Here is a 23080-nt window from a genome sequence, read left to right as displayed (position 1 = left end):
AAGTGTCATAGTATAGTCTGTGTTTAAAAAAATGGTCATAGTGATATATGTGGTGCAAAAAGTGATATAGTGACTAAAATTTTTTTTTTACTACATACTAATGTGGTAAAAAAGAGAGAGTCTGTTTTTTTTTAAAAAAGACTACCAAAATCATTGTATGATCATTGTATAGTATGTGGCGAAAAAACAGTCATAGTATAGTATGTGTATTAAAAAAATGGTGATAATACAATATATGACAAAAAAAGTGTCATAGTATAGTGTGATGAAAAAAGAGTCATAGTATAGTATGTGTAATAAAAAAGTGATAGTATATTATGTAACAAAAAAAGCGTCATAGTATAGTCTGTGATGAAAAACGTGTTATATTATTTAAAAAGGTCATAGTGATATATGTGTTGAAAAAAGATTTTTAGTATAGTCTGTTTTAAAAAATGGTCATTGTATAGTATGTGGCAAAAAGGGTTTATAGTATAGTAAGTGGTGATTTTTTAATAGTAAAAGCAGTCATAGTATAGTATGTGTACTAAAAAAAGGTGATAGTATAGTATGTGATGAAAAAGTATCATAGTATAGTCTGTGATAAAAAAAGGTGTTATAGTATAGTACATGGTGAAAAAGAGTGTTTAAAAAATGGTCATAGTATAGTACTGTATGTAGAGTCATAGTATAGTTTGTGTCAAAAAAAGGTTATAGTATCGTATGTGGTGAACTTAGTGATATAATGTAAGAGTCAAAAAGAAAATATCACAATATTCCCAAGGCATTTTTATAATAATTTTTATACATTACACAGCCATTTAAATAGCAAAATAAAGAATTGTCATTGACAACACAGATTACATTGTGGACAAAATAACAGAAACCTCTGACAAAATAATAGTGAATTGGTGAAACACTGCAGAATCCAGTCACTGAATGTACATGATGACAACCACTTTGAGTTTGCAAGGCTTTGTCTTTTAGTATTTCTGCATAACTTTGTTTATGTTACGCTTTATTAGTTCAGACCTCGTGGCCCATTTAATTGATTAGTTGGCAAAACCTGTGGTGGTGCCTTCTATTGTTTCAGTCTATAAGCCCAAAAAATGTAATTAAGGCAGTTACACGACCACAGCTGCATGGACTGAGCAATACTTCTATTATTATTATTATTATTATTATTATTATTATTATTATTATTATTATTATTATTATTATTATTATTATTATTATTATTATTATTATTATTATTCTGTCATTTTACCCACTTTTGCAGAACTCTGGTGCATTTAAATCATTAAAATGTGAACAGGCAGACTAGAACGCCACAGAACAAAAGGCTCATCTTACTGATAGGTAAATTTCAATGCTCGTACTGTTCTGTGCAATGGTTGCAAAACTGTATTCGCTAATTTGAGAGACTGTGTTCTTTAATTCTTACATTGAGAAATTCATATGAATCTTGATGTAAAGCTTACATGTACAGTGGGAAGAGACGTGAGCTAGTGACATCTCTGAAAACCTCATGAGAATGTATATGACCTCTGTCTCATGTTTAAATGAGCACGTTCAAATGGAATACTAATATCGCTTGCCCAGTTACAGATAAGGAGAAATTCGATTTTCATCATAATTTCATTACCTTTGTTAACTATTCAGCATGTCAGTGATGGAAATCACTGTATCATAATGTCATCAGTTTACAACAGGAATAGAAACATGAATACAATGGTGTAAAAAAAACAAACATCCAGCTGTATTTTGAATTTCTGAATTTTCACAAACTGTATATAGTCAACTGACAAGTAATTTTTTTGCCATGTATTAACTGAACTACAAAACTGATTTAGGTTGCGAACGTCCATTGTATTAGACGCACAGACTGACAAACACACAACACGTTTATACTATAGACTATTAACATCTTTCAGTAGTCCTCAGGTGGAACAACTGGAATTCACAGTCCTACAGACAAAAATCTATTCAGTCATATGTTTATCCCTGCTTGCTTAGCTTATACTGTCGTTTAATTCTGGCGTAGGGGCCAATGCTGTCATCGAACACAAAGTCCCACAACACCCGGACCCAGGAAGTGTGTTGAGGCAGGGAATCGTAATACTCCGCTGCGATTTGCTTGACCTGTGAAAATAAGAGCATACAAAATAATCAGGTAGAATCAGGTACAACAACAAAACATCTACAGTACAACACACATCTAAAAAGAGAAAAAAATGTTTGATAGTTTAAAATATGGTAATAAAACAAAATATATGGATGGATAACAAAAAATAAAACAACACTTAGTTAAAAACAAAACAAGTCATATTAAAATTGCTGGATGTGTTTTTTTAGTCAATGCAAACTTTGCTTTGCATCTCTGTGTGTTAAACAGGATGCAGAGAGGCAGTAGTTCAGCAAATACAACACCAGCCCCTTAATCTGACAAGTATTAGCAGCTGATACCAAAAATGTGAGGTCAATGTGGTTTACCAAAAGCAGAGATCGTTTATTTCTTCTATAGTGATGTGGTGTCATTCTCTGCCATCATTTAGGCGGGGCAATAATCACTGAACACTTTGTCATGATTTATTGCTGCAACTCTCACCTGAGGTAGTTTACTTCCTGGTATGCTGGGGAAATCATGATGCTCCATGTGGTAACCAACGTTGAAGGTTATATAGTTGAGTGGTCCATAGTAAGAATATGTCTCATGTCCCTTCAGGAACATGTAATGTTCAGCAATGAAATGTCCAGAGATAGGATGGAGTCCCATACACAAAATAGAGCCTGCAATGAGGTAGACAATGGGCTTCAAACCCCATAGATAGTAGATGATTAAGTCCGCTATGAGCTGTACTGCAGCGTTCTGGAACTCCAGCAGGCACATTGGTTTAGGGTTGACAATCAGCGGGCGCAGAGCATAGAAAAGGGGCTGGAGGAAGAGCCAGAGGACCTTCCTGGCCGGGGTGCAGAAGAACCAGCCCTCAAAGTCTGTGGGGATGTCAACATCCAGCTGGTCGCCTCCCAGATACCGATGGTGATCGATGTGGTACTTCTTGAAGGCGGCCGAGTAGGGCAACCCGATGGGCAGGTTGGCCCACATGGCAAACCAACGGTTCCACTTCGCCAGCTTGTTGCCGAAGGCCACGTTGTGAGAGATGTCGTGGATAGCTAGAGTCAGGGAGTGGTTAATGCACCCTCCAAAGGCATAGGCCCAGAAGAAGATCCACTTCCAGGACAGGTTGTGAACCAGGTAGCAGGCCAGGAGTTGGGTTAGGACCATGCCTGACACCACCCACTTCAACTGGGGGTCCGGACCCATGAGAGACTTGATTTCTGGGTACTTGGCTGAGAAATGACACATGGAAAAAAGAGCAGAGATAAAGTAAGTGACATAGTCCGTTATAAGTTCTCTAAATAAGAGGGAAATAAAAAAATTGGAAAAAGCAAACCATTACAAGTGTAAATACAGATAAAGACAAGCAAATGAAAGAAAGAAAGCATGGAGGATAGAGACAGAAAAGGCAACGGGTCATTCATTTTATTAAATAGTAAAATATCTGTCTTGCATCTAGAAGGAAACCTGTTTAACCAGATTTAACGCAGTCATTTTTTGTGCTGATTAGTGGGTCATTGTGCGGCACAAAACTGTGCATGCTGAAGAACACGTTCGGGTCTGTTGTAAGACACCAGCCCTTCTCGCGGGAATCTCCTGCTGACAAAAGTCATTTTTAATTGGCAGAGGTGTTGTTTTGCTGAGGGACCTGACACTGAGGCAGGATTCACATTCAACACTCAGCATGAGGTTACAAACAACCTAACCTACTTATTGGGAAATGTCAGGTGTGATTTGTTAAACTGGCCACACCTTACAGTTAAGTACTCCATAGAGATTTGCTTTAGGTAAATCAGGACACATTAGTTTAGATCAATCCAAATTTCTGGCTCTCATGAGAGGAGCCAACCTCACTCATTCTCTGGGTGCTACAGTAGCTTTCCCCTGTCATGCATTAGACAGAGTTCAGGTATCAGGTAATGCAAATGTGCACGTTAAGCTCATGTTTGAATTTCCTTCATGCAAACTGGGCTTACCGTGGTGACTAAAGGTTTAACAGCAGCCGAGTCTAATCTTTCTATCACACGCAGAATCCCCACTTTTACTGACCAAGCCCTCTTTGTTCCGTTAAACTTTAGCCAGGAGGAATTTCCTATAGTTTTTGATTCTACAAACAATTTATCATCTGCTGGATCCTGGTACAAACTACTTGTTAATCTACGACTCAAGTATAATTTGCTTGCAATCTGTCATTTACTTATGCTATTTATATTCACGTTTATAGGCAGATTTTCAACCGTCCTCAGGGCAAAGTTCAATCAATAACCAGATATCATAAAAACGTTGCCTTAGCAACTTAGAACTACTGTGTGTCAGAGAAGTAGCCAATTTCATTAGTGCAGACTTTTGCTTTACATCAATTATGATTTGCAATTCAACTACGTGTCGTGTGTCGGAGGAAGCAAATACTGCTTGTTCATTGTTCATTGTCTGTAGACCTGCTAAAAATGATCAGATGTCATGGTGTGGCAAGCATTCATCCGTTTTAGCTGGCTGTCACCAAGCAGGCTTCAGTGTTCCCTGAACTTCAGGTTTTAATGAAGTCCCTATAGAAGTCAGTGAGTATAGTTTTGAATCAATATATCCTAAATACAGTATTAGTAGATATGGGACACTGACTTGCTTGTGTTTGTGTCTTCAGGGCAGGGCAGAGGTTATTAAACAAAATGCTTGAATAATTCAAGCTTCTATGGTGTCAAACAACCCATCACCTTCCAAATGCTTCTTTTACACCAAGGCAAATACGTAACTGCTGGACAAAGCCATCATCAAATATACATGAACAGAATTAGATCTACTGTAAACTGTTCTAAATTAAATTACACAATGAATCGAAAAGATCACATGACTCTTACAAAGCCATCCCTTCCATTTTCAGGCATTAGCACTGAATTTGTGTTTGTCATAAGACAAACTGCTTTATATCCTAGTCGCCAAACAAGATGACAGATAGTTTTATTACAAACAGTTATTCAGATTTTAAAAGAAAACTTAATTATTCCTGGAGTACCTGTCACAAGACTAAGCCTCAAATACGCCACTCCTTTCATAAGCATGGCCATATCTACACACTGACATCATGCCTTTGGCTATGAGTAATGGAGTAATGTGAGTGTTGAAGTTTTTCACCTGCACTCCCTCCTTGTAAAAACGTTTTACATAAAAAAACATGACTGGGGTAGGACTGGTAATACAGCCCAAAGGTAAACACGGTTTAAACCTGTACAGTTAAACAACAGTTAAACAGCCTATTAAAGTGAAGGTTCTGATGATTAAATCTATACGGATATTTAATGTATGACCATCCATGTACACTGAATGTCAATTCTTATTTCTACCCATACATTTAATGTTATTACCTTGAAACCCTGCATAAAATGTGCCTGTACTAGAAAGAACTGTTTCTCTGAACTCCTAATTGTTGTATCTTACGTGGTATCAGTTTCTACATTTTTTCCTACATCCATTGTGCACTGACAGCTCGTTAAGCAACTGCTAGTAAACAGGTTTAACCGGCTACGATTTAATGGCAAAAAGAAAAGAAATGCACGTGTCTTATTACAGAGACCAATCACAACCGATGTCCAGGCGATTTCTCGGTGTTGACAAAAAAAAAAAAAGTTTTGTGTCATTTCTCACCCAGTATTTCTTTCCTTCTTGACGTGTGTGGCTGGTCGGTGTAGACCCATTCAAAGTCGCCTCTTCCACCTGCTTTTCCCATGACTGTCCTCTCTGCGTGTCAGAGGCAACTGGCTCCGCGGCGTTACGTGTGTCATCAAACCTTCTCCGTCCGGGCCACACCCACGCTGTTTGTAAGGTGAAGTGTAAGGTGCGACGGCCGGCCCCGCCCCCTTCTCCGCGGGGTACGCCCCCCCCCGGCATCCACCTGCTAAACCAACGTTATCTTCTTTGTATTCTTGCGCCACGGAAAACCACAAGGGCGACACTTGCAAGCGATGCCACATACGTGGACAGTCAACATGACAGGATAGAGTTGTTGCAAAGTAACATAAATGGAGAAATGCAAAGATTAACACTTATATCCTAACTTGACCATTAGTTCACGCCTACTTCTTAAATGTGGGGGCTTCCTGCGTTTCTGTGTCGTTAATAATATAAACTGAATATTTAAACTGTTGATCAGACAACAATAGTTCAATAAATGTGTAATGATGAAATACATAATTGTAAATGAATTGTTAATCGCTGCTTGAAGCATATATTTATAATTTTGTTATTTTTTTTTATTGAGTAGTTGTCATATTTTGTTTTAAATTCACGTTTTACCGTTTTATTCCGAATCTCGCGAGATGTCGTAACTAGAGCACTGTGGCGACGAGAGTACGCGAGTGTAGAGTTGTTGTCGGAGAGGGAGGAGGAAGGCTGAGAGTAGACGGAAGGGAAAGAAGGAGTAAAATAGCTTTTAAATAAGGGTAAACACAACATTTACCATGGCGTCGGGGGACACGCTGTACATAGAAGCGGACGGGTCCGAAATGCCGGCAGAAATAGTGGAACTGCACGAAATCGAAGTAGAGACAATCGAGACAACAGTTGTTGGAGACGACGGAGAGGACCAGCCTATGATCGCCTTACAGCCGCTTGACACGGATGATCCGAACTCGATCCACTCGCACCAGGAGGTGATTCTGGTGCAAACACGGGAAGAAGTGGTGGGCGACGATGACTCCGAACTGCACACAGACGACGGTTTCGAGGACCAAATCCTCATCCCGGTGCCCGCCGTGGAGGAGGACTACATAGAACAGACTCTGGTTACCGTTGCAGGGAAAAGCTCGTCGACGGGCCGCATGAAGAAGTCTGGAAGTGGAAAGAAAGCGGGCAAAAAGAGCTACATGGGCGGGGGAGACATGGGCAGAAAATGGGAACAGAAGCAGGTCCAGATAAAGACTTTGGAGGGGGAGTTTTCAGTCACTATGTGGGCTTCGGGTAAGTTCAGAGTCCTGAGTGAATTCCTGCAAGCTGGCTGTTGGCTTTGTTCTCAGCGTGTGTCGTGTGACTGGGCCCAGTTTGGGCCTCGTCCTCCGCTAAAGTAGGAACTATTCCCCAACTTTGGGGCACTTAAATTCCATTTGAAATGTTTTTGTTTTTATGGGAAGCCATGTTTTATGTGGCGATGGGCGCCGCCATATTTCCCCGGTCTAGAAAGTATGGCGGCCCGAAAAAATGGCGTTTATTTGGCCGACGAAGATGGCGGCGAGAGTGGGAGCGGGTGCAGGTGGCTCGGCTAGGCCGCTGTGGCGCAGTTCAGTTGAGCCGTAACGGTAGTGGTGCGTTCAGGAACCGCTCATATTTTACACCTCTGGGGCTTTAAACGCACCATGTGTATGTATGGAGTTTCATTCTGGCTGTTAGGACACTGCACACGAGTGCAAATTATATGTAAAAAAAACACCTTTAAATATGAGAATATGCTTAGCATCAACATAATATAGTTTATTTGAATTTATTTGAATACTTTTGTAAACATTTCAAGCATTATCGTTTCATCCACTTTACATCTTTGTGACTAAAATTATAGGTAAAAATTTAAAGGAACGTGTCAAAATATGGTAATATTTGTCATTGTTTAATATTACAGAATCGTGGTTTGATAAATATTTGACTTTATAAAAAGAAACAGGCGATGTGTTTTTGTCAACTGGGGGTGGCTTTAATTATTTTTTTTCCCACATGTTATGGTAGTGTTTTGCCACAAAAACTATGCATCTTTTATCCAGATGACAAGAAAGACATAGACCACGAGGAACAAATAACAGGTGAAAACTCGCCTCCAGATTACTCCGAGTACATGACGGGGAAGAAGCTTCCTCCTGGAGGCATCCCAGGCATCGACCTGTCAGACCCCAAACAGCTGGCAGAGTTTGCGCGGTAAGGGCTTTCTGTTCCAGCGGGTCCTAATAGAACACATTAGTACGCAGTCATTTTGAAAAATGCCTCTTTTATGTTCGTTTGAGTCATCTGATAATGCGACCAATTCTATTTCTGTTGCAGGATGAAGCCAAGAAAAGTAAAAGAAGATGACGCACCTAGAACGATAGCCTGCCCACACAAAGTGAGAGCAGTGTTGTTTCGACAGCACGCTGTTGTCTTTACTTATGATGTAACCTTCCTGAGAACATGGTGGCTTCATTAGGACAAAAGAGACTTTGTGAATGTACCTGCTAAAACTACATTGTTGAATGATTAGATTCATCTTTTGTTTTGTTCTCGACCAGGGATGCACCAAAATGTTCAGGGATAACTCAGCAATGAGGAAGCACTTGCATACCCACGGGCCCCGTGTGCATGTCTGCGCAGAGTGTGGCAAAGCCTTTGTGGAGAGTTCCAAACTGAAGAGACACCAACTCGTACACACAGGAGAGAAGCCTTTCCAGGTAAGTTCCTTCTTTCCTGTATATCATGTTTATGTTTCTGTTCTGATGAAAACTGGCGAAAAGAAAAATGCTAAATACTCAAATGTAAACCTGCTATTATCATCTCAAATTCCTGCTATTGAAAAATGATATCGGTTTCCTCATGAGCCGAGCAGAGGCATGCAGCACTGTTAACCCAAACTCTCTTGTTTCCAGTGCACATTTGAGGGCTGTGGCAAGCGGTTTTCTCTGGACTTTAACTTGCGCACACACGTGCGTATTCATACTGGAGACCGCCCATATGTGTGCCCCTTTGATGGCTGCAACAAAAAATTTGCCCAGTCAACCAACCTGAAGTCTCACATCCTCACACACGCCAAAGCCAAGAACAACCAGTGAATCAGCCCTGGCGCCGTCTTACGACTTGAGCATACACTGGAGGACCTGATCTGTATCTCCACTCCTTGACAAACTGATGTCCTGTGGCCTGCTTCGTTGTGAGATAAGAAGTCCCCATTGTATCGTCTCTAGATGAAAGTTTAAAGAGAGAAATAAACTTTTCTCAAACTTTAAAATGGAGGTTTGAACACGGAACTCATGAGAACCCCAACCCCTCAGGCCTCCTACCCTGCTTTGGCACTACCAGGATGGAACAATTCATGGTTTCTTCTTGTGAAGATGTTAATTCAAGGATCTGCACCTAAAACCTTATTTATACCTTAACACAGCCAATTAAAGGTTTTGCAATACAAGTCAAATTTGCATCAGTCTTCAGCAGTGACACCTTTTCAATTTTGTACTTCTCCCCCAAGTGTGCATATTGTACACTGTTTGACATAAGCTCTGTGGTGGTGTATTTAGTGAGATTGTCCCTGTAGCTCTTCTTGGAAGAGATTTCGCAATTTGTTTTACCCCATCTTCTTTATGGCAGTGTGTTTTCCAGGGAAAGTGAAAGGTCTTTGCATATTTTCATTTTGTATAACGCGATATCAGAATCATGTAGGGAATAGCCATGTGATTTTCATTAGTGGTCACTGATTAAAATGTTTCCCCCCCATCGCACCAACAATACAGAAAGTGTCATTTGTGCTCTCAGACATCAAATCAGCTGTTCTAATTGCACAGCTCATGCTTAATATGGCAAAAAAAAGCAGATGTCGCCAAGTTAAAAAAAATCTTTATTAAACAAGGCAGTCTCTTGCATTTCATGTCTGATTTGATTTACTTGGCAAATAGATAAAAATCTGTGCAACAATGCTGGTGGGCTGAATTGCTTGAATAATTTCTTTACCCACATTTCAGTGCAATTTCACAGCTGCAACAAACAGACGTAAAATCAAGTACCTGGTAATATTGAGCCACATGTAGGACAGTGTTTTATTTGAAACAAGTGACGCACAATTGTGTGCAAGTAGAATTTCTTTCCATCAAACTAAATTAGGAGACAGTCTGTTCACACAGATTCCTAAACCTGATGTGTACAGAAAAAGCTATTTTAACTTTATGCATAGCAACCGGCAAACCATAATTTCCTATTGTGTATGTAGTACGATATATCTGGGTGAGTAAAAATGCTGAGAACGGCAGAAACAAACCCAACTACCTCTATCGCTGACCTTTACTTCAGGCCGGACAGGAAAATAACATTTTTTGAAAAGGAGTTATCATTAAATTGACAAATGTAAGACACGATTGAAGTGAAAAATACAATTAATAGCAAAAAGATCCCTGTAGACTGGAATAATGCAGCGTTTCAAACAAATCTAAAGCCTCCAGGATCAGGTACCTGGTTCAGAGTGTGGATGAATGTATGGTACCTGCTCTCAGAGCAGACGGTGCACACTGCATGATTTACTGAGCCACAAGCACAGCCAGCAGTTCGGGGTAGTTTGGTGTTCCCCAGCCTGTAACAGGATCCCATGACGGTGCTGCACAGAACCCTTTCCCCTGAACCTGTTCGTCCAGACAGGCCAGGTGACATCCTTCAGTCACCTAAAAGACAAGAGTGCAAGACTCAGGGAACAATTTGCTGTCTGCTGTAATAGACAAAAGCAGCAACTCACATCAAACAAGGCCCGTCCCTTGAGCTTGTACAGACGAGGGTTGAGGAAGCCCAGAGGCGGCAGACCCTTCAGCAGCCGCTGATCGTTGATCAGAGACAGAATTCCTCCAACTACAGGAGCCGAGGCCTGAACAGGCATTTTAAGAGAGCGGGTTAATCCTGAACGGTAACACCTGAGCGCAATGAAAAACTTGAAACGACAGGTCTCCGTCTCACCGAGGTTCCAGACACCCAGGGCACCGGCACTCTGTTGATGACCACCCAGTAGTTGTCAGACAGAGCAGCAATGTCTGGATAGGCCCTGCCGCTGACGTTGTAGTACGACTGAGGGGGAAGAGTTGCCGCTACCGCCTTTAGATACCCCTGCACTGCAGCAGCCTGAACAGATGCGCACACACAGCAAATAAGACATGGGCTGCAGTAAGAAGAGCACGCGTGTCTGATGCCTAATACTGGTACTACCTGGTAGCCTGGCATCTTGAAGACATTGCTGAAGCCTCCTCCACTTATGTAGTCTGTGACTTCATACGAAATTTTAAACGGGTTCTTGAATGAGGTTCCTCCTACTGTAGTCACATACGGACTGCAGACAGGAAAATGTTTTTTTTTTAAATGCATTAACAAATGCATTAATTAAAAGTATAGAAATGCAAGAAATGATGGAAGAAATTTTTTACCTTGAAGCTGGGAAACTGGGTCGAAAGCAGTTTTTGTCTTTGCCCAGGTGTCGGCAGCCAGCACCACTGTCACCTGAACACAACGCAAGCAATGTATTCCACCTTTAGGTCATGACTACAGTGAGAGACAATAAAAAAAGAACAAACAAAAAAAAGGGAACACGCTCTCCCAAAGGCGCCATGTCACAACAGGGGGGTTTCAGGTTTTAGATACACTCAGCTGAAAGTGAATGGAGCCAAGCCGGTCGATTGACACTTGGCCAGAGAGACTAGAGCTTCCCAGGCCTTTAAAAACCTACACTTCCCTAATTGGTGTTTTTTTGTCCTGGACCACAGGAAACAAGAACTTGTGACAGACCGAACAAATAATAAAAAACTAAACCCAGAGGTAACGTTGTAAAATCCCATTACTGACCAGAGGCAAAGAGCAGCGACATTCCTCTGACGCCCGCCTTCATGAACTCTGTGTTGATGCGCATCATGTAGGCAGTGGACAGGCTGTCCTCATCGTCCCCGTAGCTGATGGTGTGAACCCAGGGCAGGTCAGACATGTTGCTCAGCAGAACCATCCATTGGAGGAAAGGCTCCTGGGACTCGTGGCGTCCTTGATGAAACAAAAACTTGCTAATATGCTAACGGACATAACAGAAAAACTTCAAATTCAAGCTCTTAAACGCGGACATGCAAGACCCACTCCTACAAACCTGGATTAGTGAAGACCCACGTGGAGATGTTGGCCCCTGTGCTCATGATGTATTCTATATCCAGACTGGCCTCGATGCCGGCCTTTCCTCCTCCCTGGGTGCCAACCACTCGATCCACCTGGGACCGGTGCTGGAAGCTGCCTCCATATAGGCTCATGAACTCCGCCAAGTCAGCAGGGTGGTAGTACTGCTCCAGGAACTACGAGAGAAAACGGCTAGATAGTAAAAAAAAGAAGCACAAACTTTACCTTTAACGCCTCGTTATGGACCGATCAGGTGACCCGACCGTACCTGGGCTACAGCCTGGCTGTTGTTCTGAGCTCTACCAACATCGGCAGACGTTAGGTTGTAGCGGGCCCTCAAGACGGAGGGAGTGACCCCGAGGTGAACCCCCGGCTGAGGCGTCTGCAGCTCCTTACTGAGGACCTGCTGCGTGGGGGGGAAGCGATGAAGCCCTCCCACTGTGGAGCAAAGCATCAAAAATTGTTAGGAGAGAGCACTTAAACGCACCGCAAGTACAAAAACGCAAATGAGTGAATACGCTACACACCAAAGTCAAGGTGCTGGTGAATGTCATCATGAACGGAGTAGGGCGCTGAGGATCTGACTAGAAACTGGCCGTCTCTGCTGTAGCGGTGGAACCTGCTCCCTGGAAGCAGAGTCTCTGCAACACTGCAAGACACAATCAAGACTGACGAACACCCAACGGCATCAACAGGCAAACTCACAATTCCAGCTGTGCGTGTTTGTTTTCGTCACGAGCCTCATTCAGTAAATGTGGAACCTTTACTCTGGGTTTACGTGTCAAAATGTAGTTTGAGGAAGCGTTTATTTTATCTACAGGAATCTGTCTTATCGACATGATTTGCAGAAACGGCTCAGATTTTCATATCAACCATTAACCACAAAGAGGAAATGCCTCACATGACGAGCACGACCTTAGAAACATTTAGACACAGAAAAGCAGAAAAAGTACCTGCAACCAGAGGCAACACAAATGAAGAGGAGGAAGATCTAAGTGACCTGAAAAAGATGTGCTTACTCTGCAGTCATGGTGCAATGTAAAAAGTCCTGAGTGCCAACAGTCAGGCAGCTTGTAATCCCATGGCTCTGCAGCCAGTGACGCACCACCTTCTGGGTCAGTTCAGAGGGACGCACCAGCAGAGACAGCTCCTCCAGGCTCAGGTGCTTTCCTTGGCAGTGAAACACGCAGAGAGAGGCCACGGTTGAGACGCAGCACGTGCCGTTACCATTAGAACATGCGGATTGTTGGGACGCAGCCGCCTACCGTAGTGTGCCGAGTCAGGGTCTGACACGAGCCCCAGCGTCATCTCCAGCAAATCCAGGTTCTGCTGCTTCAAGGCAAACGTCAGCTCCAGCTCGTCCGTGGGCTGGACCCGGCCGACGTGGGTCCAGTCCTCGGGCATGCTGCACAGAGGAGCGTCATAAGCGGGTCAGACATCGGTAACACCGAACAGCTGGTCCGATAGGTGTCACAGATGAGGAAATGACTTTGCTCACAGGACGTCCTGGTCATATTCCAGGTATCCAGCCCACACCACGCAGCCGAACCACAGGGGGACGGAGAAGCCCAATCTGTGGGGAAAAGTAAAACGACATGCAATCGAGCCGTGCAAACCGAGAACACGCCGCTTTATCGCAGGTCAAATAACCGTCCCTGTAACTTTTGCCGCGGTCACCCGTCGTGTTAGCTGCGGCTGTCTATGTAGGTCACGGTACCGATTAAACGCACCAACACAACGGCGGCAACGGAAACGGACCGTTACACTACGTGACTAACTTCGTCCTCAGATGAAACGAGCGGCGGTGTGGCGGCACTCACAGTGTTTTCATCGTGTCCTCGCTCCTACAGGAAACTTAGCCGCTGCTCGGCGGACAGGCTGTTATAGACGCTCCAGTCACGTGACGCGGCGTCACGTGACCACGGAGCGCGTCCGCGTTTCCCAAAATCCACAACTTTAAATTTAGTTTCTATTCTCTACATAAATGTGAGATCAAATACGGTCGCATTCAAAAAATACATATTAAATTTAGTACCAGTGTAAATACTGTCTCATTGTCTCATAAACTTAAGTGTAGGTGACAAACCCCACAACTGTCACTGCATCCACACATAACAGCTCATTATTAAACACAAGTACAGAAAAAAACGTTTATTTAAAATAGTTGCAACATCTGACTGGGAAATGTTTAAAAATATATATATATATTTACAATTGGAACACTGTAAGACAAAGAAACAGGTCAGTGTCATGTCTTGTTGAACAATTATTCAATATTCAGCATATATTTTCAATCCCAAAGTGTTTATACCACATAGGACAACTGCAGCTGTTACAAAGACAATTCCATTTGTTTCAGTTAATAAAAATCCCCGTGAATAATTTTACTTTTTTTCATATGATATAAAATTTCCTCTCCTACGACAATCAGTCGTTTTCTGAGAAGTAGAAATCCTCCTCACTTTCAGACAGAGGGCCTTCGTTTCCTGGGAACATCTCCCAAACAACAAAGCTGTTTTCTAAAAAGAAATCAACCAATTAGGTTCAGGAACAAGAATCACGTCACAACAGACATTTAATAAAAAAGTGCTTAAGCTTAAGATTCATAAAAGCTAACATTGTTAGGACGCTACAATAGAGTCTTAACCAGCACATTCCTTAAGACACCTACCTGTGTTACTACATCTTTTCATAGTTCGTTTAACTGTGGGCGTGGGTGTAAAGCGCTGTAAGAAAGAGCAATAAAGAATGAAAATTTCCAAACACAAAACAATATTTGTGTTCTGTAAGATGACAATCAGACATGAAACCATATAAGTCAATACCTTTAAAGGCTGAGCCCGTTTGCAAACATTGAACTGATTTTTTTTCATCCTCTTCTGTAGATGATAGACATACTTGTCATCGTTGTTACTGCAAATTCAAGAGCAACATAGTTAGTAATTGCACTGTAATGACATTTTACAGGTGAGAAGGTAGAAGTCGTCCTAATCGACCTGTTTGGAGAGCCCATCATGCCCGGAGTAATGTGCAGACACTGAGGAGTCTTCACATCAGGGATTAACTTGGCCACAGGGGTCTGAGGCTCAAGGTCGGACATTGCAAAGTCGTAGTCATCACTTGGACACATCGAGGGCATCTATCCATCAAGAGAAACAGTACATCCCAAATTCTACACAGTAGACAGGTGACTACTCACATCAGTCTGAGGATTTTCTGATTTTGATTTTAATAACTGTTGAGGACAAACCTCAAAACGTTTGTTCTGCATGTACGCAGAGGTGAAAACGTCATCAACATCCTCTTTGGGCATGGCCTCCAGGAACTGACGCACCTGCTGCTTCCTCTTTAAGGTTCCAGCTCGGGCAGATATCGCAGGTTGATCTGTAGCTGCACATAGATTACAGCCTTTTAAACCTCTAGGCCTCTGTACCAGAGAAGAATCCAAACTACAAATGCGTTCCACATACCTGGATGTTTTGGTGCTTCTGCCTTTTCCTTTCTAGGTTTCCTGGCTTTTTTAGCGGGAGTCTGTGATGTTCCTTGATATGTGTGCTGGTGATGACACTCCGCTGCAGAGCGTGTTCCCACCATCGCTGCCACTTTTTCCCAGTAACCTGTCATGTGCTTGGGGTAGTAAGACACAGCCCTGGAAAGCACATACAGAGCCATGAGCTTGTGCTTTGAAATATCCGACTCCAGCATTTTTAAAAGCTTCAAAACAATAGTGTGCGTGTGTGTAATACTATGAATCAGTGCCTTGTTTTATTGTATATGTCATCTTGCAACTTACTCATTAAGCTTTACAAGCTCTGCCTCTGTCCACTCGTCTTCATCTTGCCCTCGTGAAGCGGCAGTATGGCCTTTATTTGCCTTGTCTTTCTTGCTGGACTGTGTTGATTTGAGTAAAGGTTTTGTGGCTGGTGACTTTTTGCTGCAACTCTTGTGTGTTTGTGCAGCGCCACTGGTTTTTCTTAATCTGGTTTTCTTCGCACTCGCGTCAGAAACCTCTGATGAATCGCTGGACAGGAGCATGTGGTTCTGCTGAAGCCTCCCCTTTCTCTGTCTGTTCTGTCCTTTCGGTTGAATATTTCTCTTTACACTTAATTCCTCATCTGATGATTGTTCTTGAATTGTGTCATCATTACTGGTGAGAGACTCGGGGGACGAGGTGACAGTCTGTTTTCTTTCCCTCAGTGAACGCCTGTTGGTGTCATGCTCTGGTTTATTTGACCTGCATGTCGAAGCCGTTTCAGACTCTTGTTGATTTAGAAGAACAGGGTTCAAATGAAACATTCGTTCAGTAGCTGGACACGTTTGCCTGGATCTTGTATTGAAAGAATGCTCCACAGGATGTAGGGTCTCAATCGTATTGCCTTTATTTGCCTTGACCTTCCTGCTGGATTGTGTTGATTTGAGTAAAGGCCTGGTGGGAGGTGACCTTTTCCTGCATCTATTCTGTGTTTGTGCAGCACCACTAGTTTTTGTTAATCTGGTTTTCTTCTGTTTTTTCTTTGCACTCACGTCAGAAACCTCTGATGACTCGCTGGACAGGAGCATGTGGTTCTGTTGAACCCTTCTCCATCTGTTCTGTCCTTTCTGTTGTATATTCCTCTTTATTGTTAATTCCTCATCTGATGATTGATCTTGAATTATTTTATCCTTACTAGTGATAGACTCGGGGGGCGAGGTGACTCTCTGTTTTCTTTCTCTCACTGAACCCCTGTTGGTGTCAAGCTCTGGTTTATTTGACCTGCGTTTTGAAGACTTTTCAGACTCTCGTGGCTTTTGAAGAAAAGGTTCAGGTGCACTTTCTTCAATGTCTGCATTGGCTTGGTTGCGTTTGCGGCGTGAAGCCTTGACCTTTCTAAGTGGTGCTGATGCCTCTTCTTCACTGGCTGACTTACACTGTGTGCGGCCTGGAAACACAGAGGACAGTTACTCCAAGTTAACTTACTGTGCTTGAAGTGCAACAATTGTTAGCTTTACCTTCAGTGCAGGGTAGCTTATGTGACTTACTGGCAGACACTGTGGTGGTGACTTCCTGTTAAATATAGAAATTAATCAACAAACCTGGCCTTGATGGACAGACATGTGACATAATAAAATATATTTGTAATCTATGAACTTTATGTGCTCACAGGAACGCAGATGGAGGTGTTATAACATTCATGAATGGTAACATTCATGTGTGCATCCAGAATGACTCTCCCTCCTTTCCAGTACTCCAAAGGTGGCTTGATCGTCCGTCCACTTCGAGACACTTTTATCGCAGAGGGTGGAGGACATGAAGCTGGAGAGGGAGAAACAATACGTTTAGTGGCTCTGGATTAAAAGTGGTAGTGGATTCTGAAAAACATGCATTTGACTGGTTACGTCTCTCCTGAACTTACGTGTCTTACAAGGGCCTTGCCTATTTCTCTGTAGAGACACGCTGAGGGAGGCTGCTTTGACTATGCTGTTTCTTCCCTCACTGTTCTTCTTGGTCTCTCTGCTGGGGTCAGAGCAACAAAATCAACACACATACATTTACCTGTATCTGTAAAAGCATAGGTATGAAATTAAAATTCTTACTCCCTTGACTCTGACAGAAACTTCTGATAAAGTGCTTTCCAGTTTGGAGGAAATCCATTAACAAATTCCTTTAAAAACCACCTGGGGAACCCTGCAGGGACAAACAAATCAAATATATAAATAAAAATAACAACAACAACAACAACAACAACATGTGTTAGATACATTATGTGCTTCTCTGTAAGTACCAGAGTCAATATCCATCTTCATCTTGCCAACTAAGAAGTAAACTCTGCCAGACTTGGTCTCCACCGCAGACTCTGACAACCTCTTTATAATGATGTTGCTGTTCCATTGTATATTCTCCTCCCTGGTTGGAAAAGAAATGTGAGAAGCTTCTTCAACCACTCAGAATCTTTAAACGTCTTTAAAACCTGAGCTCTCAGAACACAATAAATAATGCTTCCAGAAACACTTACCTGTGGATTCCATCAACAAACAGACCCATTGGGTTTTTCCTCAGGAACCAGTGTTTCAGATATATAACACTCTCCTGCCAATGCAAACACAATCTCAGTGTTTAGTAGACTCCAAAGGAATTTCCCACTTGAGGCCACACACAAACAGTCATAGCACATTTGCTTTTGCATGTTTATGTCGCACTTCTTCTATTTCTACTCACATTTGGGGTTTTTTCAAACAGGGGCACTTTTTTGGGCTTCACCACAGCCTGGCGCTTCCTGGGGATGGAGATGCAAGGTGAATCAAGCAGAAGTGGGTCGTCCAGCAAAACGGGTGCGACCTGCACATCAGGGGCCGCGTCGTCCTCCGAGGGCTGTGATGAGCTGTCAGCTGTTTCGACTCTGCAGCGTTTCAGGGGAATCACCAGTTCTGAAACTTGTGAGTGACACATCTCGCTCCTTCTCTGATCTATAGAAAAGAATATCAGTGGCAAAACGAACATGAATATGTTGTGCAGTATAAAATATCTTAAACTTGTATATAAAAAAACATCTACTGAATCACATCTGCATGACATCTATCCATGTAAGATTATTGTCATGACACACTCACCCCCATAAAAAAGTTCCTTTTTGCTGCTGGTTACTTTATGAACGTCCTGCTGCATCCGTTTATTTTCCCGCTCCTTCATATACTGAAAAACTTTGGCTGGAGACATCATTGGATTAGCGCAACCTGTTGAAAAACAGCAACTCGGGGCATCAGTAAATGCATGAGTCTGAGATCCACCCATTTAAAAGCATTAATGGTATCTCACGTTTTTCAAGGATGACTCTTGGAGAGGACAGGAGGTCAGTGGGGCATCCTCTGACACCTCCCACCTTCTCCGGGCCCGTGCTCTGGACAGTATCCTCATCGCTGAGGACAGGGGACCTCATACACCGTCGTGTCTGACTTTCTACTTCAGCATTGACCTCCTTTGTACTGCTGCTTACTCTGTTGAAGCCCTGATCTGCCTTTCTCTTCCTCAACCTGTCCTTCATTGGGGAATACAGCTTAGCCGGAGACATGTGTAGGCTTTGAACAGCGGATTCAATCGCGAACACGTTCCTCGCACGATCGTTTAGCGCTGGTGGTATTTTCATTGGTGTCCTGGTAATTTTGCAACCATCAGAGTCTCTGATCTCAGTTGGTTGTGAGACGTTCTGCTCTCTGTTAACTGATGACACGGGGACGCACATTGCTGTCGACTCGAGGAGAGGACCGTTTCTCAGTCTTGATATAAAAGTGTCCCCACATTCTATCGCAGGGCGCATATTGTCCACGCGTTTGTTACCAGTGACTACAAATGAGTGTCCGAAGGATTTCTGAGGACTTGCCATAGGCGACAGCGTCACAGGCTGCACTTCAACGAGATGAGAGTCAAACCTGTGGTTTTCTGTGGAAGTATTAACCATCCAGATGCCCCCGCTTCTCGTCCTGGGCGAGTTACAGTCTGCTCCATACTCCTCTCTAACGTTACGCAGCGCATCGTCGTCGGGGGAAACGTCCTTCTTCGCGCTCATCAAATCTCTCTGCACTTTAGCTTTGAGCTTAGCAAACACCTTTGCAGGAGATTCCAACCGTCGGTTCGTGTCCTGTAAAATACTATAATAAGAGGCCATGGCCTTTAACAAAGTTTACAAATGTTGTCGACCCTAGCCGTGTGCTAGCAGCTAGCTCGCAAATTCAAAAATACCCAAAAGGCCGCCTTTGGCCAAAACGCTGTGACGTAGATTCAAAACATACGTCATTTCCGCATGACATTTTTTTCTCATTCCCTGTTTTAGGTTTTATATTAGGTTTATACAAGTAACAAATATTATTATTTTAATTATTCTTATAAATAAAACTTTATGTTCCCTAAACGCCAATAAGATTTTGAATGCAGTATTCATCATAATATATTACTTTTACTTTAGTACAGTCTAGTAATATATTATTTACTATACTTGTTCTTAGAATTTAATTCAGGGTAAATAATTGAATAATAAAAGAGGGGGAAGAAGGCGGCACAGAGGAGAGAGAGAGAGAGAGAGAGAGAGAGAGAGAGAGAGAAGAGAGAGAGAGAGAATGAGAGAGATAGAGATGATGAGAGAGAGAGAGATATATATATATACGATATATATATATATATATAAACGAAGTAACGCGTTTTCTCCACAAGGCAGCGACGTAAAATTAGTATCGTGTAAAGTACTGAACTGACGAAGAAGAAATCAACTTCCGGGGTTGGGTTTGTACGTTTCTTCTTTGACTTACAGTCAGGGGCCAGTGACAGTATAAATTTAGGGAAGTACGTTAGTAGTATTACTAATATTATTTTCCTTGTCCTTAATAGTACGACTTTTATAAGTAATATCAGCTGACCGTTCGTACTGTCTAAGACTCATCGCCCGGAGCGCCTTAAGTGACGCAACATGGCAGCAGCTGCTGTCAATAGGACTTTTTTCTCAGCACTCAGGACACGGACTCTGTGTCAGAAAAGTGGGTTCAACGCTTCGGCAGAAAGGACAGTGAGCCGCGTGTCCTCCGCTGTGATATGTACCCACAGAGAACCACGAGGAGACACAAGCCTGGACCTAAGAGCCCCTGCGTGGGACAAACGAGGCGGTCGGGAGAGGAGCAGCTCGTCCCTGGTTCAGGCGCTGTCGTTGGGGCTGGGGTTTTGTAGTGTGGCCGCTTTGGACAGAGAAAAGGACGACAAAAGGACGGACAGAGGAGACTCAGTGTCCCGACGCGTTCTCCAACTCCTCTTGCCGTCAGCTCAGTGCGCTTCTCCCTTTAAGCCTGACAGCCCTCGGTACAAATACAACTTCATTGCAGATGTGGTCGAGAAATCCACTCCAGCCGTGGTTTACATTGAAATTGTAGACAGGTGAGTTGGCTGAAAGCTGTATAATGTCAGTTTCAGTAATGGAAGTGTAATTAAGGTAAATCAGACACCTCAAACTTCAACTAATAAAGAAAAATAGTTTTTCTTTGTCATAATGTTTTCCTGACCTGGATTTGACATTTTCTGTTACATTAACAGGCACCCACTGACTCGAAGAGAAGTCCCAGTGTCCAATGGCTCTGGTTTCATCATCAGCAGTGATGGTCTCATTGTCACCAACGCCCATGTTGTGGCAAACAAGAGAGGCGTCCGCGTGAAGCTCACCAACGGAGACATGTACAATGCCACTGTGCGAGATGTCGACCCAGTGGCAGACATCGCCACCATCAAAATCACTGCAAAAGTGAGCAACATGCTGCAAAAGCAAACGCATAAGAAACAATGCCAGGTCTAGAGCGGGTTTGTAGAGCTCATGGATTGTCCTGTTTCCTCTCATCTGTCATGTAGAACCCCTTACCCACACTCACTCTTGGCCGATCAGCTGAGGTTCGACAAGGAGAATTCGTGGTTGCCATGGGGAGCCCGTTTTCTTTACGGAATACAATCACGTCAGGAATCATCAGCTCAGTACAGCGAGGCAGTAAGGAGCTGGGCCTGTCGCACTCCAACATGGAGTACATCCAGACAGATGCAACCATAGATGTATGTAAACAGGGTTTATATATGTGCAACCTCTTTAATTAACGCACTATGATTTTGTATGTTTGACACTTGGAACTCTACTGAAGTTAAGCGAGTATAAGGTTGGCTGTGACAAGACTCATTTTGTTTGTTATTAACACCATGTGATTGGTTTGTTTTGCAGTTTGGAAACTCTGGAGGTCCCCTGATTAACCTGGTGAGTCACAGTTTTTTTTTTAAATCTTTATCACAACATTGTGAGGCGACAGGGACTTTTTAGTGATTCATTCAACAGGTACAGTTTTAAAACCGAAATGTTTTTTTTTTTTATTATGGTAGTTACAGAATAAAATGTTTCCGTGTGTAAAACATATACAGCTGGCTGATATAACACAAATGTGTTGTCTCGTGTTTATTTAGGACGGGGAAGTCATTGGTATAAACACCATGAAAGTCACTGCTGGGATCTCTTTTGCTATTCCATCTGACCGCGTCAGACTTTTTCTTGATCAAGCCACGAAAAGAAAAAGTAAGAACAGGCCAATGATTAAAATCTACACATCAAATCATATTTCTGTGTTTTTTCTGTAAAGAGCTTTGTAAAGAGCATTCATCTAAAATGTTCTTGTTAATTAAAAAATTAAAAAATGTTAAAGGTTCTGAGACCAAGCGGCGTTACATTGGAGTGATGATGCTGACACTGACTCCAAGGTAAATGTTCACCGAACAAATCTTGTTGTATAACTACAATGACAAAGACTCTTCAGTCTTCACTGAAGAGTAAGAAGAAAGCGACTTGTACTCTAATTACAGAAGACCTATATAATGTTCTCTACAGTCAGATGTGTTCTCTTGTTCTCTTTGGATTAGCATCATTGCTGAGTTGAAGTGGAGGGACCCTTCCTTCTCACATGTGACACATGGCATCCTGATCCATAGAGTCATTGCTGACTCCCCAGCTGACAGGTTAGCATGTGTGTGTAAATATATCTATAGATATATATAAATAGATGTGTGTGTATGTACAGTAGGCTACAGTGTTTTATTTGTGAACATCAAATAGTGAGTTTTCATTCAGTGACTTAACGTATTAAAGCTAATAATCTCTCGCTTGTTTCAGAGCTGGAATGTTACAAGGAGATATTGTGGTGGAGATCAACGGGGTGAAGGTGAACGCTTCAGAGGAGATCTATCAGGCTGTCCAGAACAGCAACACAATCACCGTGGTGGTACAGAGAGGAAACAAGCTGCTTCGACTGCAAATGACTCCTGAGTACACAGAGTGATCTTAAAAATCAGTTTGACTTTAATGCTGGATGACAAACATGAGTCTGTTGTTATCTACAAGAAAAAAACTGTAAAACCTTTAATACTCCAGTCTCAGTTAAGTATTTAAATGATGCTTCTAAAGAAATGACAGTAATGCCATTCCAAATTAAGTGTTCAGCACTATGATATCTACTGTACATCCATCAACAGTTCAGTATTTATGCCCAGAATTCTTTGAGTACAAAAATGTTTTCTACCTTCTTTGCCGTTAGGTAAACCAGTTGGTGTGATTTCACTACAGCTTAGTTTTTGTAAAAAAAAAACAAAAAACACTGCAA

The 23080-nt window shown here is 42.4% G+C and overlaps 5 protein-coding genes across 7 annotated transcripts; 2 read left to right on the top strand and 3 right to left on the bottom strand.

Moving 5' to 3' along the window:
* Positions 1–750: 750 nt before the first annotated feature.
* Positions 751–5983, bottom strand: degs2 (delta(4)-desaturase, sphingolipid 2). The gene is made up of 3 exons (XM_029138465.3): positions 5738–5983; positions 2588–3330; positions 751–2121 (listed from the first exon to the last, which is right to left on the bottom strand). The coding sequence occupies exons 1-3, from the start codon at positions 5817–5819 to the stop codon at positions 1978–1980; spliced, it is 969 nt and encodes a 322-aa protein (XP_028994298.1). The 5' UTR covers positions 5820–5983; the 3' UTR covers positions 751–1977.
* Positions 5984–6421: 438 nt separating this feature from the next.
* Positions 6422–9678, top strand: yy1a (YY1 transcription factor a). The gene is made up of 5 exons (XM_029138464.3): positions 6422–7048; positions 7840–7990; positions 8114–8174; positions 8338–8496; positions 8692–9678. The coding sequence occupies exons 1-5, from the start codon at positions 6550–6552 to the stop codon at positions 8872–8874; spliced, it is 1053 nt and encodes a 350-aa protein (XP_028994297.1). The 5' UTR covers positions 6422–6549; the 3' UTR covers positions 8875–9678.
* tpp1 (tripeptidyl peptidase I) lies at positions 9636–13886 on the bottom strand. Its single transcript, XM_029138462.2, has 13 exons — positions 13762–13886; positions 13440–13514; positions 13207–13346; positions 12961–13111; positions 12469–12590; positions 12210–12379; positions 11919–12117; positions 11630–11818; positions 11215–11287; positions 11000–11120; positions 10754–10915; positions 10539–10664; positions 9636–10467 (listed from the first exon to the last, which is right to left on the bottom strand). The coding sequence occupies exons 1-13, from the start codon at positions 13770–13772 to the stop codon at positions 10327–10329; spliced, it is 1680 nt and encodes a 559-aa protein (XP_028994295.1). The 5' UTR covers positions 13773–13886; the 3' UTR covers positions 9636–10326.
* A 191-nt stretch (positions 13887–14077) lies between these two features.
* On the bottom strand, positions 14078–19681 carry mis18bp1 (MIS18 binding protein 1). Of its 3 annotated transcripts, none has more exons than XM_029138446.3 (16): positions 18735–19681; positions 18530–18652; positions 18138–18385; positions 17935–18008; positions 17704–17825; positions 17516–17606; positions 17335–17435; positions 17083–17234; positions 16931–16985; positions 15735–16860; positions 15412–15590; positions 15192–15331; positions 14938–15080; positions 14767–14854; positions 14613–14667; positions 14078–14460 (listed from the first exon to the last, which is right to left on the bottom strand). In XM_029138446.3, the coding sequence occupies exons 1-16, from the start codon at positions 19579–19581 to the stop codon at positions 14369–14371; spliced, it is 3636 nt and encodes a 1211-aa protein (XP_028994279.1). In that variant the 5' UTR covers positions 19582–19681; the 3' UTR covers positions 14078–14368. The 3 variants fall into 3 exon arrangements, with proteins under 3 accessions (XP_028994279.1, XP_055361702.1, XP_028994280.1); XM_055505727.1 differs by having other exon boundaries at positions 16961–16985; XM_029138447.3 differs by having other exon boundaries at positions 17335–17432.
* Positions 19682–20159: 478 nt separating this feature from the next.
* Positions 20160–23013, top strand: LOC114848171 (serine protease HTRA2, mitochondrial-like). Its single transcript, XM_029138463.3, has 8 exons — positions 20160–20834; positions 20991–21195; positions 21300–21494; positions 21658–21690; positions 21894–22002; positions 22130–22184; positions 22344–22439; positions 22594–23013. The coding sequence occupies exons 1-8, from the start codon at positions 20377–20379 to the stop codon at positions 22757–22759; spliced, it is 1317 nt and encodes a 438-aa protein (XP_028994296.1). The 5' UTR covers positions 20160–20376; the 3' UTR covers positions 22760–23013.
* The last annotated feature ends 67 nt before the right edge of the window (positions 23014–23080 follow it).

Source organism: Betta splendens, chromosome 22, assembly GCF_900634795.4.
Source record: "Betta splendens chromosome 22, fBetSpl5.4, whole genome shotgun sequence".
NCBI lineage: Eukaryota > Metazoa > Chordata > Actinopteri > Anabantiformes > Osphronemidae > Betta > Betta splendens.
This window is presented reverse-complemented; position numbering and strand designations above follow the sequence as displayed.

What these genes read in the sequence shown, in the direction of transcription:
- tpp1 (XM_029138462.2), bottom strand. An exon ending in TCACCAGCACCTTGACTTTG is followed by an intron (nt 12,380 to 12,468) that starts GTGTGTAGCGTA and finishes TTTGCTCCACAG; the next exon opens with TGGGAGGGCTTCATCGCTTC. An exon ending in TCAAGATGCCAGGCTACCAG is followed by an intron (nt 10,916 to 10,999) that starts GTAGTACCAGTA and finishes GCATCTGTTCAG; the next exon opens with GCTGCTGCAGTGCAGGGGTA.
- mis18bp1 (XM_029138446.3), bottom strand. Translation starts at nt 19,581, where the DNA reads ATGGCCTCTTATTATAGTATTTTACAGGACACGAACCGACGGTTGGAA. An exon ending in TTTGTTGATGGAATCCACAG is followed by an intron (nt 17,826 to 17,934) that starts GTAAGTGTTTCT and finishes TTTTCCAACCAG; the next exon opens with GGAGGAGAATATACAATGGA. An exon ending in ATGATGGGCTCTCCAAACAG is followed by an intron (nt 14,855 to 14,937) that starts GTCGATTAGGAC and finishes TTGAATTTGCAG; the next exon opens with TAACAACGATGACAAGTATG.
- LOC114848171 (XM_029138463.3), top strand. Translation starts at nt 20,377, where the DNA reads ATGGCAGCAGCTGCTGTCAATAGGACTTTTTTCTCAGCACTCAGGACA. An exon ending in CCATCAAAATCACTGCAAAA is followed by an intron (nt 21,196 to 21,299) that starts GTGAGCAACATG and finishes TCTGTCATGTAG; the next exon opens with AACCCCTTACCCACACTCAC. An exon ending in TCAAGCCACGAAAAGAAAAA is followed by an intron (nt 22,003 to 22,129) that starts GTAAGAACAGGC and finishes AAAATGTTAAAG; the next exon opens with GTTCTGAGACCAAGCGGCGT.
- degs2 (XM_029138465.3), bottom strand. Translation starts at nt 5,819, where the DNA reads ATGGGAAAAGCAGGTGGAAGAGGCGACTTTGAATGGGTCTACACCGAC. An exon ending in AAGAAGGAAAGAAATACTGG is followed by an intron (nt 3,331 to 5,737) that starts GTGAGAAATGAC and finishes GTCATTTCTCAG; the next exon opens with CCAAGTACCCAGAAATCAAG. An exon ending in CAGGAAGTAAACTACCTCAG is followed by an intron (nt 2,122 to 2,587) that starts GTGAGAGTTGCA and finishes TTATTTTCACAG; the next exon opens with GTCAAGCAAATCGCAGCGGA.
- yy1a (XM_029138464.3), top strand. Translation starts at nt 6,550, where the DNA reads ATGGCGTCGGGGGACACGCTGTACATAGAAGCGGACGGGTCCGAAATG. An exon ending in CGATAGCCTGCCCACACAAA is followed by an intron (nt 8,175 to 8,337) that starts GTGAGAGCAGTG and finishes GTTCTCGACCAG; the next exon opens with GGATGCACCAAAATGTTCAG. An exon ending in CAGGAGAGAAGCCTTTCCAG is followed by an intron (nt 8,497 to 8,691) that starts GTAAGTTCCTTC and finishes TCTTGTTTCCAG; the next exon opens with TGCACATTTGAGGGCTGTGG.